Source organism: Haemorhous mexicanus, chromosome 25 (genome assembly GCF_027477595.1).
Source record: "Haemorhous mexicanus isolate bHaeMex1 chromosome 25, bHaeMex1.pri, whole genome shotgun sequence".
Lineage (NCBI taxonomy): Eukaryota > Metazoa > Chordata > Aves > Passeriformes > Fringillidae > Haemorhous > Haemorhous mexicanus.
The window spans coordinates 6433567-6451638 of record NC_082365.1 but is presented as its reverse complement, the minus strand read 5'-3'; the positions used below and the strand labels follow the sequence as shown (position 1 = coordinate 6451638).

Genomic DNA, 18072 nt, shown 5'->3' with positions numbered 1-18072 from the left:
ACTGGCACCTCTCCCAGTTAGGCTTTTAGCAACAATTTCTCAGCTTCCTGCAAAGGAAGAATTCCAGTGTGCTCAGCATTCCCATAAGATAGCCCAGAGAACTCACTAACCTGTGCCAAGCAGGACTCTGGTCTGCCCATGTTCCAAGTCTGGCTCTCCTGAAGCAGGACAGTCACTGTCAGCAGGGAGCAGTGCTACTCCTGCAGCACCATAACCACACCTCTGGTTTGAGGTGGCATCAGCTCACCTGCTGGGCACTGGCAGGCAGATGGAGAGCCCCAGACCTGGCATGATGGGGTTTTTCCCCTGAAAAAAAGCCACTCAGGTAGTAGATCTTTGTATTTAATATGGAGGTGCTACACCATAAACTCCACATGTTCTCAGTGGGATCAATACACAGCAGCTTCTTCCACACAGCCCAAGTCAGAGCTCTTGGAGTGTTCTGAGTGGCACAAGTGTCCACTTCCCAGGGCCCTGACAGGTGTTTCCAGTGCTCCAGGAGAGCCTTTGCCCCAGTTCTCTTGGACACAAATGCTGCTTCCCACTGTGGGAGAACACCAAGGGTCACCAGTGTGGGTACAAATCAAGAGGTTTCACCCCAATAAGTTTTTATCTACTGGTAAAGAGCAAAAAGATAGAAATGTAAATCAGCTTTTTACCTGTTGGACTCTTACTGATGTAGGTACTAACAAGTTTTGTGATATTCACATGCCCAGAAGCAAGCTGCAGTCTCAGTTATGCTGGTGTAAACCTGGACAGATTTCAGAGGTATGGAAATCTCTCCATTTACATCAGGATAAGCAGAAGCACCAGTGTACACTGGCAGAAACCCCCTCCCCATTGTTCCTGTGCTGTTCCTGTGTCGCTCAGCACCACAATGCACAAGGGCCATCAGTGCACACTGGAGGAGGAGGAGGTGGCTGCTGCATTCTGGACAAACATCACATAATTTATCCCACATCAAAATTCTCCCACTATTTTTATCCTAGGAGGACTCAGTCAGCTCGCAGTGCTCTGCTCCTAGCCCCTGTCCCTGCTGGGATGGGCTTATGGAGTCTCATGTTCAGCTGAGCTCCACGTGGCAGCCAGAGCCCAGGGGCGAGCGTGGCTGGGCAGGGGAAGGGCAGGGGACACGACCAGAGAAGCCTTTGGGGCTGCTGCTCCCTCTGGAGATGGTGAATCAGGGAGGGCTGGAGGTTGCATTCCAACGCTGGGGTGTCCTGATGCAGCAGGGCCCAGCAGGGCCTAGCTCAGCATCTTGTGCCGGTCGAACACTGTCTTCCTCTGCTCCTGCACCTGCCGCTTCCAGCGCTGCTGCGCCCCCTCTACCCGCTCCAGCACTGTGTTGGCCCTGGCACCAGCCAGGGTGGGCACTGTGGCCAAGGAGTGAGTGTCCTGCAAGGAAAGGAAATGGGGCTGAAAACCAGGCAGTGCCCAGCCTGAGCACAGAGGGAGGCAGCTGACCTGGGGAGAAACTGCACCTGAGAGAGCAGTTCAAGGTTTGAGTTGTTCTGATGAAAAACCTCATTTTCAGAGCTCCTCAACACCAGCCCCCAAGTCCTTGCTCTTGGGGATCACCCACAACTCCAGATAGAAGTTCCCAGCAGAGGAACTGCACGAGGCATAGAGCTCTGCTGGAAACCCACTCTTGGAGTCTTCAAGGAGCCACAGTGCCAAGGTGAATCACATCCCCCCACTAAAACCAGGCTGACGATGGATGGAGATCCATCGTGGCACAGGAACTAAGTCCCAGAGGACTTAGTCCAACATACTGGAGTGAGATAAACCTCATTTAACACCAGGCATTTACCATGTGCACCTAAATCTGGATCTGAATTACTGCTGCAGAGGTGCAAACCCCAGACTTTGGGATACAATTCATCTCCTCCTGCAGGACCTCTTTTGTCAGCAGAGGGAGCCAATGGATGGACTGTGGACACTGGAGCAGCTGCTCCTCACATCCGAGTGTGACAGAATTGGACCAAATAGTTTATACTCACAACAAAGTACAAATAGGACAATTTAACCCAGTGCTGCAACTGCATGAATTTTACGCAGCAAGAAATTCTTCCTCCCCCAAAACTGGTGTGTGACAAAAAGAGAAAGAGGGAGAGAGTGGCTCTTCCTTTGCTACTGGGTCTTAATCATTTTGCATGGTTTGTACACCAGCGTCCCACAAAAAGATGGTGTTTGAATGAAATTGTGCTCTGGGTGAACTGCAACAGAGGAGCACAAGGAACAACAGCCTGGATACAGCCCAGGGCCCAGCCCCAGAGCAGGATCAAACAGCACCTCATAGGCTGGTGTTTTAAGTGTCTAAAAGATGTTTTAGCTAACACTTAAGCTCATCCTTCCCTGGAAGCTCAGCACCACAAAACTCCACCCGGGACACTGCACAAACGGGATCTGTTTGACTTTTTTTTCCCCTCTAGATGGACAAACCAAATTCAGACCAGCTGCTACAAAGTCCCCTCTGCTTCTGAGGGCAGGGCTTACCTTGGGGTCGTTACACAGAACTCTGAATATTCCTTGTGCTTCTGCATGACGTGCAGAGATCTAAATGTTCACCTGTGTAAGTGCCCCCAAAGCAGCAGTGCTGGTCCCTCAGTGGATCAGAGGAGACAAGCAGGAGGTCACTGTTTCCCTGTCCCCCATTCTCCTGTCCCCCTGTCTGCACCCCCTGCCCCCTCACCTCGCTGTCCTCCTCATTGTGCAGGGGCTGGGTGTAGGGGTCTGGCTTGCGGATCAGGGGGTCCACGAGCACCAGGAACGCCATGTAGAGCAGCAGGGCCCCCACCACCGACAGGTAGATAATGATGATCACCTGCAGTTGAGGACAGCACAGGGGGAAAGGATAAGCAGTGGAGATAAGCACCACAGAGGTCAGGAAGGTCCTTTGCAGCTGCCTCTGATGTGTGATCTCTTGTTCTCATTTTGCTCACAAGAGTGTCTTGCTCTTGCCAGGAGGCCGAGGTTGTGCCATCACTGCACAAACTGTGCTGACGCTCTCACTGTGCCAGCTGAGGGCACGTTCTGCACATAAGGGACAACATGATGAGGCCCTGGTTAGAGATGCTTGGCACTCTTGTCACACTTGTCCACATCCCCAGCAAGAAGACTGGCTCCCACACAGCACCTCACTACCAGGAATGCTCCTGTCTCAGACAGGGAATCACAGAAATCACAGAAGTCACAGAATCCCTGAATCACTGAGTGAGATTGGAGAAGATGTCTGAGATCATGGAGTCCAACCTGTGACCAATCCCCACCCTATCACCCCGCCCAGAGCACTCAGTGTCACATCCAGTTGTTCCTTGAACACCTGTAGGGACAGTGACTCCCTGGGCAGCCTCTTCCAGTATCCAATGCCCTTTTTGTGAAGAAATTCTTCCTAATGTCCAACCTAAACCTCCCCTGGTGCAGCTTAAGACCATGTGTTTTTGTCCTGTAACTAGCTGCCTGGGAGAAGAGGCCAACTCCCACCTGGCTACAGCCTTCTTTCAGAGAGTTGTAGAGTGAGCCCCTGGCATTGCCACCATGTACTCGCTGTGACAGTTTCCTTTCTGAAAGAAAACTTTCTGGGCTCTTCTCCAGGAACTTCCCAGTGTGGCAGTGCTGGCAGTGCTGTGGCAGGGCAAGGGGCAGGGCACAGGCAGTGAGTGCAGTCACCCTGGGCTTGTGTGGCACAGCAGGGGGCAGGACACGGGCAGGGGCCTGAGCTCAGGTACCTTGATGGTGGTGGTGCTGCGCTCCTCGTACTTGCACTCGCAGAGCAGGCAATAGGCCTCCACGTCATTCCCAGGCACTGGCATGGGCTCCACCACGTGCAGACAGTTGCTGCAGCACAAACCAACCACAATCAGCAGCAGCACAAGGTGAAACCAGTGCTCTGTGTAAGGACACTGGGGTGACTTTGTGTCCCAGCTTTCTGGCCAGGCTGATAACACTGATCTGGTGTTAAGAGTTCCCCTCACAGCCTAGCTGGGATAGGTTGTCCCAGCACCTTTGGCAGGGATCTGGTCCAGGTGGAAAGGATTGGAGGGCACACCCTACATCTGCCAAGAGCGGTGGGTTCACGTATCATCCCAGATTCCTCAATTTCTGTTTTAAAAAAAATCCCTGGCCAGGGTTGAACATCACCCACCAAAGCAGCTCCCTCTGCAAACATACAAGCAGGGAGTCTGTTCCTCAGCATCAGCTGGGAACTCCAGAGCTTGGCTGTCACAGATCGACCCTGAGGCTGCTCACTCACTCACCAGTCCTTCTGGGACACATTCTTGTTGTAGATGTGCCCGCTGATGTTGCGGTATGGGGGGCAGATGCACTTGCAGCGAATGTCCTCAGAGCTCTGCAGGACACAGGAGCCATGTGAAGGAGGGAACACATCTCTGTCCCCTCACACCCCACCTCTGCTGTGCCCCACACATGGCTCGGTGTCACCCACCTTGCTGGCCTGTGCTGGGGGACACACGACACAGCCCAGCAGCACCAGCAGCAGCACAGGGCTCACAGAGTTCCGGGAGCTCTGGGCGAACATCCTGGGAGCCTGAGGAAACAAAATTCACATCCAAGATAGAGCATCTCAGCTGAATGCAGCCACAACGAGGTAGTCAAGAGATTTTTTTTTTTTTGCCCATTTGCCTCTGTTTTGCCCAGGATGCAGAAATTTGTTCCTGAATCGCAGCTGATGCCAGCCAGAAACTCTTGGAAACCACACAGATCCCAACAACGCTCCTGTCAGAAGAGCTTCCACCCTGTACAACCCCACATCTAAATTACACCAGCCCTGCAAAAGTATTGCTGGTTTCCTTACAACTGGACTTGCAGAAAACCTCCTGTTCATCTCTGACTACCCCGGAGCCCAGATACAGATATTTTTGTGCTGACAGTTTTTCTCACTAAAAGATGCAGAACTAGGTGCAAGAGTGACCTAAAGCAGTACACTGGGGCCTCCCTACTGCACTGTGATGAGTGGTAAATCATTCATCTTCTGACACTCAAAGTCTTGCTGCTGAAGGGAATTATGTATTTTCCTGTCAGAAGCTATGGGAGAGGGGTGGAATATTCCTAAGTATTCCAAATCAATTCCTAAACCTCCTTTATCTCAAGATATCTGTTCAGTAAATACTGATTTTAAAATTACTTCAAGCTGGTAGCTTGGTGAATTTATTAAAGCCTTTTGCTACGTATCACAAAATGGTTTGGGCTGGAAGGGACCCTAAAGATTATCTCCTTCCAACCCTCACGTGTGTGGATAAAGTTGTTCCAGAGATGTGTGCTTCCATAAATCCATAAGAATATGAATTTATTCCCTGTGCCACAAAAGGCAAGTTTGCCTTGGTCAGGCTGGCATTCAGCCTCAGAGAGAAAAGGTGGAGCAGGTGTTGGGGGACCTTGGGACAGCAAGGAAGAGCTGTTTCAGCAGAGGAAAGGGAAGGGAATTTACACCTTCATTAATCAACTCCCAGGTAATCCCACAGCTTACTCCAGGTACTTGTACTTGTACTCCATCACCTGACCTGATTCCATTGCAATATTCCGTCCCCTTTGCTTTATCTTATGTCAACACCTTAAATTCACATAATGCATTACAAACACCAAGTTACTTTCCTCTTTATCTAAACAAAACACCATCAACTTCTAACAAACTGCCAGACCTCCAAAATGCATTCCAGTCCTATCACCTATCCCATGATTTATTAAGGTTTTGCACCACAGCTTCAAAAATCTCAAATGATGATCCTTTCCAGCGAGACTCCCCTGTACATCAGGGGTTCAGATCTTCATCACAGATCTGGGGAACAGGACTGATCTGAGCTGCCCAGTGCATGTTCCCCATTTTAAGTGGGTCTGGACTTTTGTCTGAATTTTTAACACAACAATGGGGCATGTACCATTGCTGCACTTGCAGTGCCCAACTCTCAGCTGAGTTTAGAATATCTGAACAACTCATAAATGCCACTTTTAAAAATAGGAGGGGAAAACACGTGATCTATTATACCATAAACAAAAACTTAGAACCTGGACAGAGTTCACGCACCATGAACTGCAGAACATCCTCAACCACACAAAGGATAATCAAGGTATATTTATCTCCAATATATTTGACAGCAAAGGGATACATGCACACATGCCTTAGAGCTGTTTTTTCCAGACCACCAGCCCAGGCCACAGCAGCCATGCAGGCAAAACCAGCTGCATCTGGACCAAAATCCGCCAGCGCAGTAAGCACAGCAGAGAGTGTGCATGGTTGAGGTGAAGTTCCCGGGGGCTGTGAGTGTGGCAGCTCCCAGGATGAGCCCCCACAAAAGGCTGTCCAGAGCATGGCTGCACACAACCACCCCTTTTCTCCCTGGGATTGCCCAGTAATCACCTCATCTTTAACCTCCCCATCTCTGTAAGTGTCCAAGGCCAGGCTGCACGGGGCTTGGAGCAGCCTGGTCTCGTGGAATTAGTCCTTGCCCCTAGCAGGGGTTGGGACTTTTTGGTCCCTTCCCACTTAAACCATTCTGAGATGTTTCCCTGAACGTCACATGAAGCACTTCTAAGACTCCAGCCCGTTTCCCTCCCCGGACCTGTGCTCGAACCATCCCCCCCGACCCCGACCCCTACCCGAACCCAGGGCAGGGCCAGACCGCTCAGTTCCCGCCGGGATGCCCCTTCAGCCCTCCAGGGGCTTTCACCGCCCGGTCCCGCCCGGGATGCCTCCGGCAGTGCAGGCCACCGCCGCCCCGCAAGCCCCGGGTCCTGCACAGCCCCACACGGTCCCGTCCCGTCCCGAGTGCGGGGAGCGGAGCAGGAGCAGGAGCAAGGCCCAACACCCCTCAGCCCCCGGACATACCCAGCCCACATCTACCCCTTACCTGCCCCTCGCTCCAGCCCGAGCGCGGCCCCGCCCTGCAGGCCTTGGCCAGGCCCTCCCCGCGTGCTCACTTGGAGCATGACGCCCTGTGACGGACAGCTCCGCTGACCAATCGGCGGGCAGGCAGCCCGGCCGGTGCTGAGGGCGGCCCCTGTCCCGCGGAGCTGGGCGGACGCGGTGGCGGAGCTGGCCGTTGTCATTGCCGTTGCAGCTGCCGCTGCCGGAGGGGCCTTCGGCGGACGTGGCCCGCGCAGCTCCCGCCTGGCTTCCCGGGGCAGCGCCCGTCCTGGGGCTGAGGCGCGGAACAGCCCCGCTCCTTCTCAGCCGCTTCTCACCTCACATCCCCGTTCTCCCCTCACTCCCAGCTCTCACGCCCCACGAAAGGCCCCGCTCTCCCCTCACGGCCCCTCTTCTCTCGCAGTCTCTGTTTCCCTCTCACACCCCACTCTCCCGTCATGGCTCTGCTCTCCCCTCACACCAACGGTGGTCCTGTGTCTATCAGAGGGAAAAGCTCGGGCCGCAGTGGTGCCCTTCCTTCTTTTTTTGGCTGATTTGTGGTTACAGATGATATCAGCGATCTTTCAATTTCAAAGGCTTCAGTCTTGCTGGGAACCTCTTGTATTTGAAACTTGTGACTCATTTTAAAAGCCTGGTCCTTGTGCCAAGAGGAACATTGTGACTTTCCAAGGCCACAGGGTCTGGTGTTTGCCCAGAGAACATTCCTCAGATGTGGTTCTTGTAGTACCTCGGGTTTGCCCCGCTTTCTGTGTCTGCACACTTCAGGTGTGCAAATACTCCCAAGCCTTGGCTTTGCTCCGGTGGCAGCTCCCAGGAGGTTCCATTCAGAGCTGGAGGGATTGAGGGTGTCAGGAAAATTCCACAAACGCCAGAGATTTATGTCCAAAAAGGAGAGAGAGGAGTCCTGCACCTTTATTCGCATAAAGGCAGAGAGTTCACCGGGGCACACGCCCACAAAACTCCCTCTCCCGAGGTTTTGGAGGGCACAGCCTCCTTTTATCCCAAAGTCCCGGCCGCATGTTGCCTCTTCCTCTCCCCATTGGCCGAGGTACTGGGAAGGTACAGCCTTCCCGAACCGCCTAGCACATGAACGCCTTTGAACCCGTTATTTTACCCCAAAGTTCAGGCTTGTGTAGACACTTGTCTCTTTTAGAAGCCAAGCTGTCTGGGCTCTGCAACAAAACTCCTGTCCAAAGTTAGTAGATACAATAAGACGCATTTCAAAGGCTTTAACACCCATACCTTCACCCATCAAATTGTTTCTAGAGACATTAGCTTTCCTCTCAAGGAAAAGGCAGTCACAGAAAATCCCTGTGGCCATGGACTTTTAACCCTGAAAAATCTCAGCTGTGTTAAACCTGCTTCTCTGGCACTTTGCTGCTTTACCTGGTGCAGATTTACGTGGTCGGTGATGCTGGATAAAGTCAGGACCTAATTTTTTTCAGGTAAAAAAAATCCCTTGATGGAAAAAGAAGAGACCCAAGCCCCTGGTTTAACTTCTAGAAATAGAACCACAAAATCAAATAGGTTGGGAAAGACCTCTAGATCATCGTGTCCAACCTGTGCCTGACCCCCACCTTGTCATCCAGTCCAGAGCACTCAGTGCCATGTCCAGGCGTTCCTTGGACACCTCCAGGAATGGGGACTCCACCATCTGGAGTCCCTGGGCAGTCCCTTCCAATGCCTGACCACCCTTTTCATGGAGAAATTCCTTTGGATGTCCAACCTGAACTTTTCCTGGCACAATTTCATACTGTTTCCTCCTGTCCTGTTCCCTGGGAGCAGAGGCCAACCTCCACCTTGGCTGCCCCCTCCTGTCAGGAGTTGTGCAGAGCCAGAAGGTCCCCCCAGGCCTTCTTTCCTCCAGGCTGAGCCCCTTTCCCAGCTCACTGAGCTGCTCCTGGTGCTCCAGTCCCTTCCAAAGCTCCATCCCCAGCTCTATTCCCAGCTCTGGACTCTCTCCAGCCCCTCGATGTCCTTCCTGAACCCACCTGCCATGGACCCCTCGTGGGAGGATGTTTCCAGTCCTGACAGAGTTTGCTCCTTTGATGAAAATAAAACTGAAAATAATAAGGTGAGATACATTCAGTCAGAAATAGGTGTAGATCAGAGGGTAAATGTCTGTTTGGCAGATTGTTCTATCTCTCCAATCGTTTTAGCTTTCTAGAAATGAGTAAATAATTGAGATTGCTTGTTTCAGGGGTTGTAGAATGTCTGAGTTGTGGAGACTGCTAGGTTTTAAAATGTCCCACACTGTTCCATGCCCCTGGCATAGGAAATACTGATGCAAAAGTGCTTCCATAGAGTCATAAAATCATGGGGTGGTTTCAGTTGGGAGGGACCTCAAAACTCATCTCACCCCACCCCATGCCCTGGGCAGGGATACTATCCACTAGCTCAGGTTGCTCCAAGCCCCATCCAGCCTGGCCTTGGACACCTCCAGGGATGGGGCAGCCACAGCTTCTCTGGGCACCCTGTGCCAGGGCCTCCCCATCCTCACAGGGAAGATTTTTTTTCTATTACTTCATCTAAACCTACTCTTTTTCAGTTTGAAGCCATTCACCTTTGTTCTATCATTGCATGTTCTTTTACATAGTCTCATAAATATTCTAAAGAGTTTTCTCAGCCCATTGCTGTAACATTTAAAATCCTGGCCCTGCCATGGCTGCATTCTACCCCGGCTCACTGGAGTCTGTATAAGATAGTGGTCTAAGTCAGCTGGACTGATCCAAGGAAACATTCCATGAGAAAAATTCTGGGTATGAAATGCACCAAGGACTTCTAATTCCTTCCTCCTACTCCAGTGTTGCTGAGCGGAAGAAGCTCTTTGGTTCTAAATTAGAGCTCTCCCTTCAGAGCAGAATCCTGGGCCTGCTCATGGGATACTCAGTGCTGTGACACAGCTGAGTTTTTTCAGGTTTAAAAGCCCATGGCCACAGGGATTTACTGTGACTGACTTTCTCCTGGCTGGTGAGGAGATGTTTTTATATCTGACATGCCTGTTGTCACAGCAGTGTGTTCTTCTGTGTCTTTTGCAGCCCAGAGGTCCATACCACTGCTTCTTGTGGGGCTACAGAAGACACTTGGAGGAAGCAGCCTAGACTGGTGACAAGACACTAGAAATGCCCTTGAAGGAAGTAAAGGAATGGCCCAGGCAGCGGATAGACCACATCCAGGGATCAGGTTTTTTGGCTGAGAGCCTTATAAATAGACTGACCCAATACAGGATGAGTTTGAAAGTTGCATTTCAATTCAAGTGCCTTTTCCAAGAGGCTGGTTTCAGAATTCTTGGATGGGAGAGTGAGTTGTGTGTACACTTCCTTGCAGTGATGAGTGGGAGATCTCACACACACTTCCAGGAGACTGTTTCCTGTTTCCTTGCTGACTTTCCCCCTGGCAAAGCTGCCTTTTTGTCTGTCCCAGATAACTGGGATGCAGCAGGCTCAGTTATCTCCTGGATGTTGCTGTGTTTAAAGCCAAGCAGCAGTGGGAAAAGTGGGTTTGCCTGAAGGGAGCAGGATTTGCTGCTTTATTTCTTCCTACCTGTTGCTCAGTCTTGTCCTCATTCCTAAGTGCACCACTGCACACACCCAACAGATGTGGTCATGTTTCCTGAATTTCTGTGTGTGCTGAATGCAGGTCCCTTCAAAAATCTCACCAGCAATGGGTTTTGAACCCTATAGAGATCCTGCCCTGAATTCCCAGTAATTTGTGTTGATTTTAGCCACTGACACCACCCTGTAAGGGTCTGTGACTCACACAGGGTCTGGGAAGAGGCCTTGGAGACCTTGGGACTCCCACTGACACCGTGGGGCTGTTCATTCCTGATTTCTGCCTCCCACTTTGCTGGCAGCACTTAGGTGAGAGGTGCCTCAGAGGAACCTTCCATGGTCAGTGCTCTGGGAATAGACGCCGAACACAATTCATGTGGCACAGAGGGAGAGGGAATGTGTAAAAGAGGGGAAGTGCATCAGCTGTTAATATCCTGCCCTGTTCCTTCCCCTTACCCACGTAATTAGGCCTTGCTGGTGTCAATCTGAAGGACAGGTGGCATTTTTGTTAGCAACAGCAGTAACTGAGGACTCACAGGAACAGCTTGTCCTTGTTCTCTCTGGACAAGGGTGTTGGTGACAACACTACAAACCTCCTTCCAGCCCGGCGCCAAGGGTCACAGCAGCTGGCACATATTTAAAGGGCTGTTTATTTTAAATTGTGAACAAATACATTGACTTGTAAATATTCTAGAAATACATCCTGCCATTATAAAAAGCATCCTATAATTCTGGGGGAAGAAATTTCATTCTTCACCTGCAACAAGATTATTTGGTCTTTCTATTGCCTATGAAATGAAATGCTTTGGGAATTGTAAGCTAACAAGAGAAGACTCCAGGGTGCCTGGGCATTGGGCCAACCTGTGGGGCTCTCCTCCTTGTGCAGGATGGGTGGTTGGACCCAAAAATGGCAGTTCTTCTTCTCTTTATGCTTTCAGCTCCCGTCCAGCTCCAAGGAAGTGGTTTGTGGTGCTGTGCCCCAGTTTCCTCAGTCAAATGGTACCACAGCACAGGGAGGGGCTCTGTGAGGGTGGCTGAAGAGCTCGTGAGGGTCACAAGAGCTGCTTGTGACAGTCAGTTCTTGAGGGCTTCTCTCACCCTGAAAGACCTGATGGTCTTAAAAAGCCTCATGGAGATTTTTGAGCACACATTAATGAACAAATAGTGTCAGTCCCAGGCAGGAGCAGCTGCTGTGTGCGTGGGAGCTGACAGAAGATGCGGCTGCCCAGCAGGCTGGGCTCTGATAACCTGGGAGATCCAGTTTCAGTGTGTGCCCTTGGGCCATGCACATGCAGGCTGGCGTTGTGTAGGACCCTGTGTCCAGCATGACCCCCCATGGCATGGACAGTCAGAGAACAGCCATTAATGTCCAGCCATGAAGGGTAACTCTGGACAATGGTATTTGGAGCTGGTTCTTGTGGGGCACAGCTGTGCAGCCATGAAGGTATGATGGGGAGGACACTCACAGTTGGTGGTGGGATGGCTCTGGGCTGGTGATGGGGAACCAACCCACACATGGCTGACCCCCAAAGAGGGGACTCCTGCTTCTCCACCTGTGCTGTGTTTAATCATTTCTGCCCCTAGACAGGAGACCACTGCCAGTCACAAACCTTGTGCCGGGGAAGGCTCAGATTGGACATTAGGAAGAATTTCTTCACAGAAGAGGAGTGACACACAGTGCCATGGTCTTGTTGACAAGGTGCGCGTTGGTCACAGGTTAGACCCAATGATCTCAGGGGTTTTTTTCAGCCTCAGTGATTCTGTGATTCTGTGATTCTGTGAAATGGGATGGCTGAGGAATAGGACCTCCTCTGGGTTCAGCCAAGCCTTCTGCAGTGCTAAGACTAAAGGAGAGAGTGGCTGCACCCCAGAGCAGTGCTCTGGCCCACACTGCTTCCCCCTGCCTGATTTTCTCTGTGGCCTGAGGTATTTTTCAAGAGCCGATGCTCTTCTCTGGAGCCTGGGATCCTGTGTGGTGGCGCAGTCCTGCTGTGAACCAAACAAAAGCTTCACCCTCCTGGGAGGGAGCTGCCATGGGAAGGGGTAGGGTATTGTGCTCTGATGGAACTGAGGCAGGTGGAGACTTGGCAAAGCCAGACCCAAAATACTTTCATCTTCCAAGCCAGGGGTGTAGAGCAGTGCCCACAGCGGGGATGCTTCCAGCTCCTTGGGTGTAGAGATGTCTGTGAAGTTCCAGTGCTACCCTCCCTGCTGTCCTCCCCCTGCCATGTGTGTGATGTGAGGAAAAAGGGGAAGGAATAGAATCAGGATGGCTGTGATGGATCCTATTTGTGAGGCTGAGTGGCTGCAGCCTCTGGGGACTGCTCTGTGCTGCATCCACTCCTGTTCTGTGTGGGTGTCCTGGGAAGTCTGGCTCCTCCTTACTCGGCAGAGAATCACTGCCTTTGGCAGCCTTTTCTGCAACACCTGATTCAGCCAAAAATAAGTTTCTCCAAGACTTTTGATGGAATTACATGAACAAATGTGCCTAAGTGTATTTTTGGCATGAGGCCTTCTGGGGCTTGGTTTTGCCTTCTAAGGTTGTGCAGGGGGGCTGCAGCCACCCCAGTACACTTCATGCTGTGACTGCTCCTTAAACCTGGCCAGCTTGGAGATGTTGGGCTGATGGTCAGGGACCCCTCCTGCCTCCCAGTGGGTGTTCTGGTTTAACCAAGGCCGCCCCACACTCTCTCACTCCTTCACAGTGTGATGGGCGGAGAGTCAGAGGAGTGAAAGCAAGACATCTGGTTGAGATAAATCAGTAACTAGGTAAAGCAAAAGCCATGCACACAAACAAAGTAAAACAAGAGATTCATTCACATGTCCCAACAGAAGGAACAATGGGGGGAAATTCTACACGTGAGACCAAGGAAGTCTTTGCTAATAGAGGTCACTGCCTTCAGGGCAGTTTGTAGCCAAGACCCTGTGGTTTGGAAGGGTTGCTCAGAGCAATATTGGACCACATGTCTCAGCCTTCTTCCAGTTTGCACAGTTAGGATTTTGTTTCCCTAAAAATTCCCAAGTGGATACAGAATTCATAATCTTCTGACCTGCCATGCTGAGTTGCTGTTAAACAGCTGCTCTGTTTCAGAAAGGATAAAAGAATTCCTGGGGAGACCCCTAGGCAGGATTAATTTCTCTGTTTGGTAGGACTGGGAGGGCACTGTAGTTATAAGATCCCACCTGTATTTGCCCCCTTGGAGCAGGATGCTATCCAGAAACCTTAGCAGAGACTTGGAGAAGTGACTCAGCTGTATTTGGAGGAAGTGACTTCAGTGCAAGTAAAGTATATGCTCATTTCCTCTGGCACACAAGAGAACACAAAATGTTACTAAGTGGGCAGGTTCCCTCAGTGCAATTTAATGTTGTACTTTCTCAGCTCTGCCATCATCCTTTAATTTGGGGGCCACAGATGGATCCTCCCTGTGGATCCAGCAGTGCGGGTGGGAGTTTCGCCTCTCCCTGCAGGGCTGACCTCAGGGAGGTGGAGAGCCAGGGAAGCTCCAGCTACAGTAACTGGTTGTCTCCTGTAGGGCTCAGCCCAGAGAGGGCTGGGGGCTTCTGCAGCCCTTGGAAAAGGGACAGGGAATGAGTACAAGCCTTTCATTTCTGCATTGCTTGGATGAAATAAAATGTAAAGCAGAAAAGCAAACACAGACATGCAGGTGGCTCCCAGTAATACACTGGTCATTTTTATCTCCACACCTTTTGTTGTCAGCTGTAGTGACAAACTTATATTTATGTTGTATTAAAGTGATCTGTTACACTCATCTGACATCATCATCAGTCACCCAGCTGTGCTAAACTACCCCAAACTGTTGTTTCCAGCTGTAGGGCTCCTAGTCCCAAGAGACTGTCTGCAGTGTGGGGTTTCCCTGGACATGATCTTTCCAGGTCAGACATCTTCCCCAGAAGGCAGTGACACTTTTGTTAAAAATTATTCCCTCCTGTCTAAATTAATATTTTTGCTGCTAATTTGGGAAGTAACAAGATAGCGGTGTGGCAGGCAGTGCTCTCAGCACACATGTAGGTTGTATTAAAAATAGACATTAAAATATAATTTCTTGGGTCCTTTCAAAATTATCTGGACCTTTGTCAAGAGAGAGGTCCATGCTTTTTCTCCCCCAGCATTCCCCCCTCCTTGGAATGCTGTTTCTCTCACGATTTTTTTTATTAGCATTGCTTGCTGCTGTAGGGTTTATTTCTCATATCATATTTCACCTTCCCCTTCTCCATGTCCCACTGCAGCCACTGACCAGGACAGTCTCTGGCCAGGCTGGGCAGGGCAGGACAGGATAATGTTGCTGACAGAAAACCTCAAGAGGCAATTAACAGCTTCTCCAGCATGCAGGCCCTGATTGGATTGAGGTTATTCCCAACTTGTCAAAGACCTTTCTCCTTGGAAGGGAAGACAAAGCCTGGACACAGAACCTGCTCTGTATTTCTGCTGTGTTGGCTTTCTCTTTGGGCAGGATTATTTCAAGTGTTGGTTCCAAGTGGTGTTTTTTGTCAGGAATGACCTGTTAGGATGGGACACATCACCAGTGAGTGCTTCCACATCACTGATGCTGTGCTGGGTGGTTCTGGCCCTGTGGAACAGATGGGCTCAGGAGCACTAGGAGTGAGCCAAAAGTCCCATTTCCTTCCACTGCTGTTCTGGGCTCAGTGACAGAGGGCTGTGTAATGCAGGGAGGGGGATGTAGTGCAGAGCAAGATTCAGCCCATGGCTGTAGAAGTGAAGAACATCTGTGGAGGGTTGTGCTTGCCCTTCCTGTGGAGGACCTATAGTGCTGGGAATCACAAACCTCTGAGAGCAGGCTTTGTGCCGGGAAAGGGGGTGGGAGCTGCTGTGCCAGCAGGTATCTGGTGCTGCACTGGAAGATACTGGTGGGTTATGGGAAGGTGCTGGCAGGAGATGGTCACGTCCTGCTTCAGAATGCACTTTCAGGGATGGAAAGACTGACACCAATGTCACCAAGCACTGCACTGAATGTTCTGAGCATGTCCTGAACCACAGTCTGCTGCAAGGATGTGGAGTCTCCACTGGAACCTTGCTGCAGGTGTTGGAGCAGTGCAGAGGTGCTGTGAGAGCAGTGAAATGCTCAGAGCCAGCCTGGTCCAGAGGGAGCTCTGGATTGCTCAGTGATCCGCCAGGCTGCTCCAGCCTCGGGGACCTCTCCTGCCTGGTGCTGTGCTCTTTACTCCCTGAGCTTCCTCTAAGCATGGCCTGGCCTCACAGGTATCTCGTGGGTGGCAGTGAACATCCCAGCTCCCCTCCAGCTGGCCCTATTTATGGAGTTCCAATGTTGGCAGGTAGGGAAGTGAGACATTTGAAGCATGAGGGCCTGTCCTGGTGAGGCAGGGATATTTATTTGAGCTGATGAAACTTCTTGTCATTGCCCAGGGTTAGGAACTCTGCACATGTGTTCTGAACCATCATTTCCAGGGCACGAGTGGGTTCAATATTCAGGACAAAGCAAACAAAACATTGTTAGAGTGGGAAGAGGGATTTCTACCCATATAAATTATACCTCGTTATCACCACACGGAGGGCAGTCACACATCAGAACACCTCTCCTGAGGGCTAAGATGATGTCACTTCCTTTTTATTTCAATGGTCTGATCTCCCAGAGCTGTGTAATTTGTCTTTTCCATGATAGGGAAAGCTGGGGGGGGGGGGGGGGGGGGAGCCACTCAGCCATTTGTGAGATGGGCAGAAATGTCTCCTGTGGAAAGACAGGAGACATTCAAAGAGAGAGAGAGTCTCTTTCACTGCCTCCATTTCTGCTAGATAATAGGGGAAATTCTCCTGAAAATTGATCTTGCTGCAATAGACAGATTTCACAGCTCCTTCCCAGGGGGAATGCTCATGATGGGTAATACAGGAATGACCAGATAGTCCCTAGGAGTGGTCCCAGCTCTGCAGGGTGTCCCAGGAACAAGGATCACCACTGTGTTCACAATATCCAGCTCTTATTGGTGCAGAGAGCTGTGATCCTACAAACCACTGCTGTTTTTAATGTTTGCTCCCACAAGAGCCAAAAATGCCTGAGCAGGTAGAACTCTTGAGGAGTTTGGGCTTGGATTTGAGACTTCAGAAGTTCCTTCCCTTCTGTGTTTCTGTTTTGTGATACAGTCATGATTCAAGGCATTGCACAGGGATTAGTGACCAGCAGAACCCCCATCTGTAGATGTCTGGTCCAGAAGGGATTTATTTCAAACCCGGAGCAGATAATACTAAAGTGTCTCTGCCAACTCACCTCCTGTTTGCCCCAAAGCAATCTCAACCCATGCAGCCCTTGTCAGACAGGGAGAAGGAAAATGTGTACACCTTGAGCACTCCTCACCCTGGTAACCCACAGCCTAAACAATGCTGCCACCATCTCCATCCATCACAGCTACTGGAAACACCTCAGATACTTCTGCTGGCTGACAGCTCTCTTGCTCCCTGAGACTCAGGAGTTCAGAGAGTCAGGACTGGAGCACCAGAGCTTCTGGAAAAGAAAGGGACTTCATTTGATTGCTTTTTCTTCTCCTTTGACAAATATTTCCGTGCAGATGCTGAAAACCTTTCAATTCACTAAAATCTGCTCACGTGTGCTATTTCTTCCAAAGTCAGTCCCTTTTCTGGGGGTCTCTCCACAGGGATGATGAGCCACATTCTGTGTGTGTCCAGTTCTGTTCTGGGGTAGAAGAATCAAGGTAGTCACCCTTCTCAAAGGGCTGACAAAATCCCTTGGTGCTGGTCACTCGTGTGAGCGTGCTGAAGAGCTGGAGGGGCTGGCTGGCAGAACATGATTAGCAGCTTGTTTGTATTCTGAGCAGGCTGCCCTGGCCCTCAAGCTCTTCTTTGGGCAAGTTCTGCAGGGCAGTAGTGCCCACCTACCCCCCATTAGTGCCAGCCCCTTGGAGATCCTGCTCAGGTTACCTAAAAGCCTAGCCTGTGAAGGCTGTGGGCAGTGCCAAGGAGCATTCCAGCAGGGAAGGTGTGTTGATGCTTCCCCTGAGACTAAATCACAGAATCACTTAGGTTGAAAAAGACCTTTGAGATCATTGAGCCCAAGCTATGCCCATCTCCCACCTTATCAACCAGCCCAGAGCACTGAGTGCCACATCCAGTTGTTCCTAGGGCTGGGGACTTTAAAGCTCTCTTGGCATCCCCTTGCAATGTTTAATAACCCTTTCTGTGAAGAAATTCCTCCTAATCTCCAACCTTCCCTGGCACACCTTGAACCTTTTTTCATGAGCACGCTGAAGCTGCAGAGGGCTCTGAACCCTGACTGGACAGGTATGGCCTCAGCAGGACCTATCCCCATCACAGCTGGCTGAGCTTGTGTGATCTACAGGATTGAAGGGACAGTTCACACCCAGTCTGTGTCCTGAACCCCTCTCTTGCAGGATAATGTCTGACCAACCCAAGCAGCCCCTCTCCGTGTAATCATTCATGCCCTGGCAGCAGAGACAGGGCAGTGCTGCAGCCAGGCTCAGCTTTCCTGCTCCAAACCAGGGGCTGTGCCAGTGGTGATGGACAGACAGGGAAGGGACGTGAGGGAGCAGAGGGGAGGGTGTATGTACCCTTTCCCCACAGCTTCTCCCACTCAGAAGGTGTTTATCCTAGTGACAAGTGCTATCGGCCTTTCA

General features: G+C 51.0%; 1 protein-coding gene across 1 annotated transcript; it reads right to left on the bottom strand.

Moving 5' to 3' along the window:
* Positions 1-326: 326 nt before the first annotated feature.
* On the bottom strand, positions 327-6959 carry TMEM9 (transmembrane protein 9). Its single transcript, XM_059867978.1, has 6 exons — positions 6864-6959; positions 4445-4546; positions 4257-4348; positions 3729-3837; positions 2693-2824; positions 327-1395 (listed from the first exon to the last, which is right to left on the bottom strand). Exons 2-6 carry the CDS (start codon positions 4535-4537, stop codon positions 1246-1248), a joined length of 576 nt encoding a protein of 191 aa, XP_059723961.1. The 5' UTR covers positions 4538-4546; positions 6864-6959; the 3' UTR covers positions 327-1245.
* Between the last annotated feature and the right edge of the window lie 11113 nt (positions 6960-18072).

Bases quoted from the DNA above. Each gene is read 5' to 3' on its own strand.
- TMEM9 (XM_059867978.1), bottom strand. From the start codon at position 4,537: ATGTTCGCCCAGAGCTCCCGGAACTCTGTGAGCCCTGTGCTGCTGCTG. The intron at 4,349-4,444 runs GTGGGTGACACC...TGTGTCCTGCAG, and splicing joins CCCCAGCACAGGCCAGCAAG to AGCTCTGAGGACATTCGCTG. The intron at 3,838-4,256 runs GTGAGTGAGTGA...TTTGTGCTGCAG, and splicing joins AATGTGTCCCAGAAGGACTG to CAACTGTCTGCACGTGGTGG.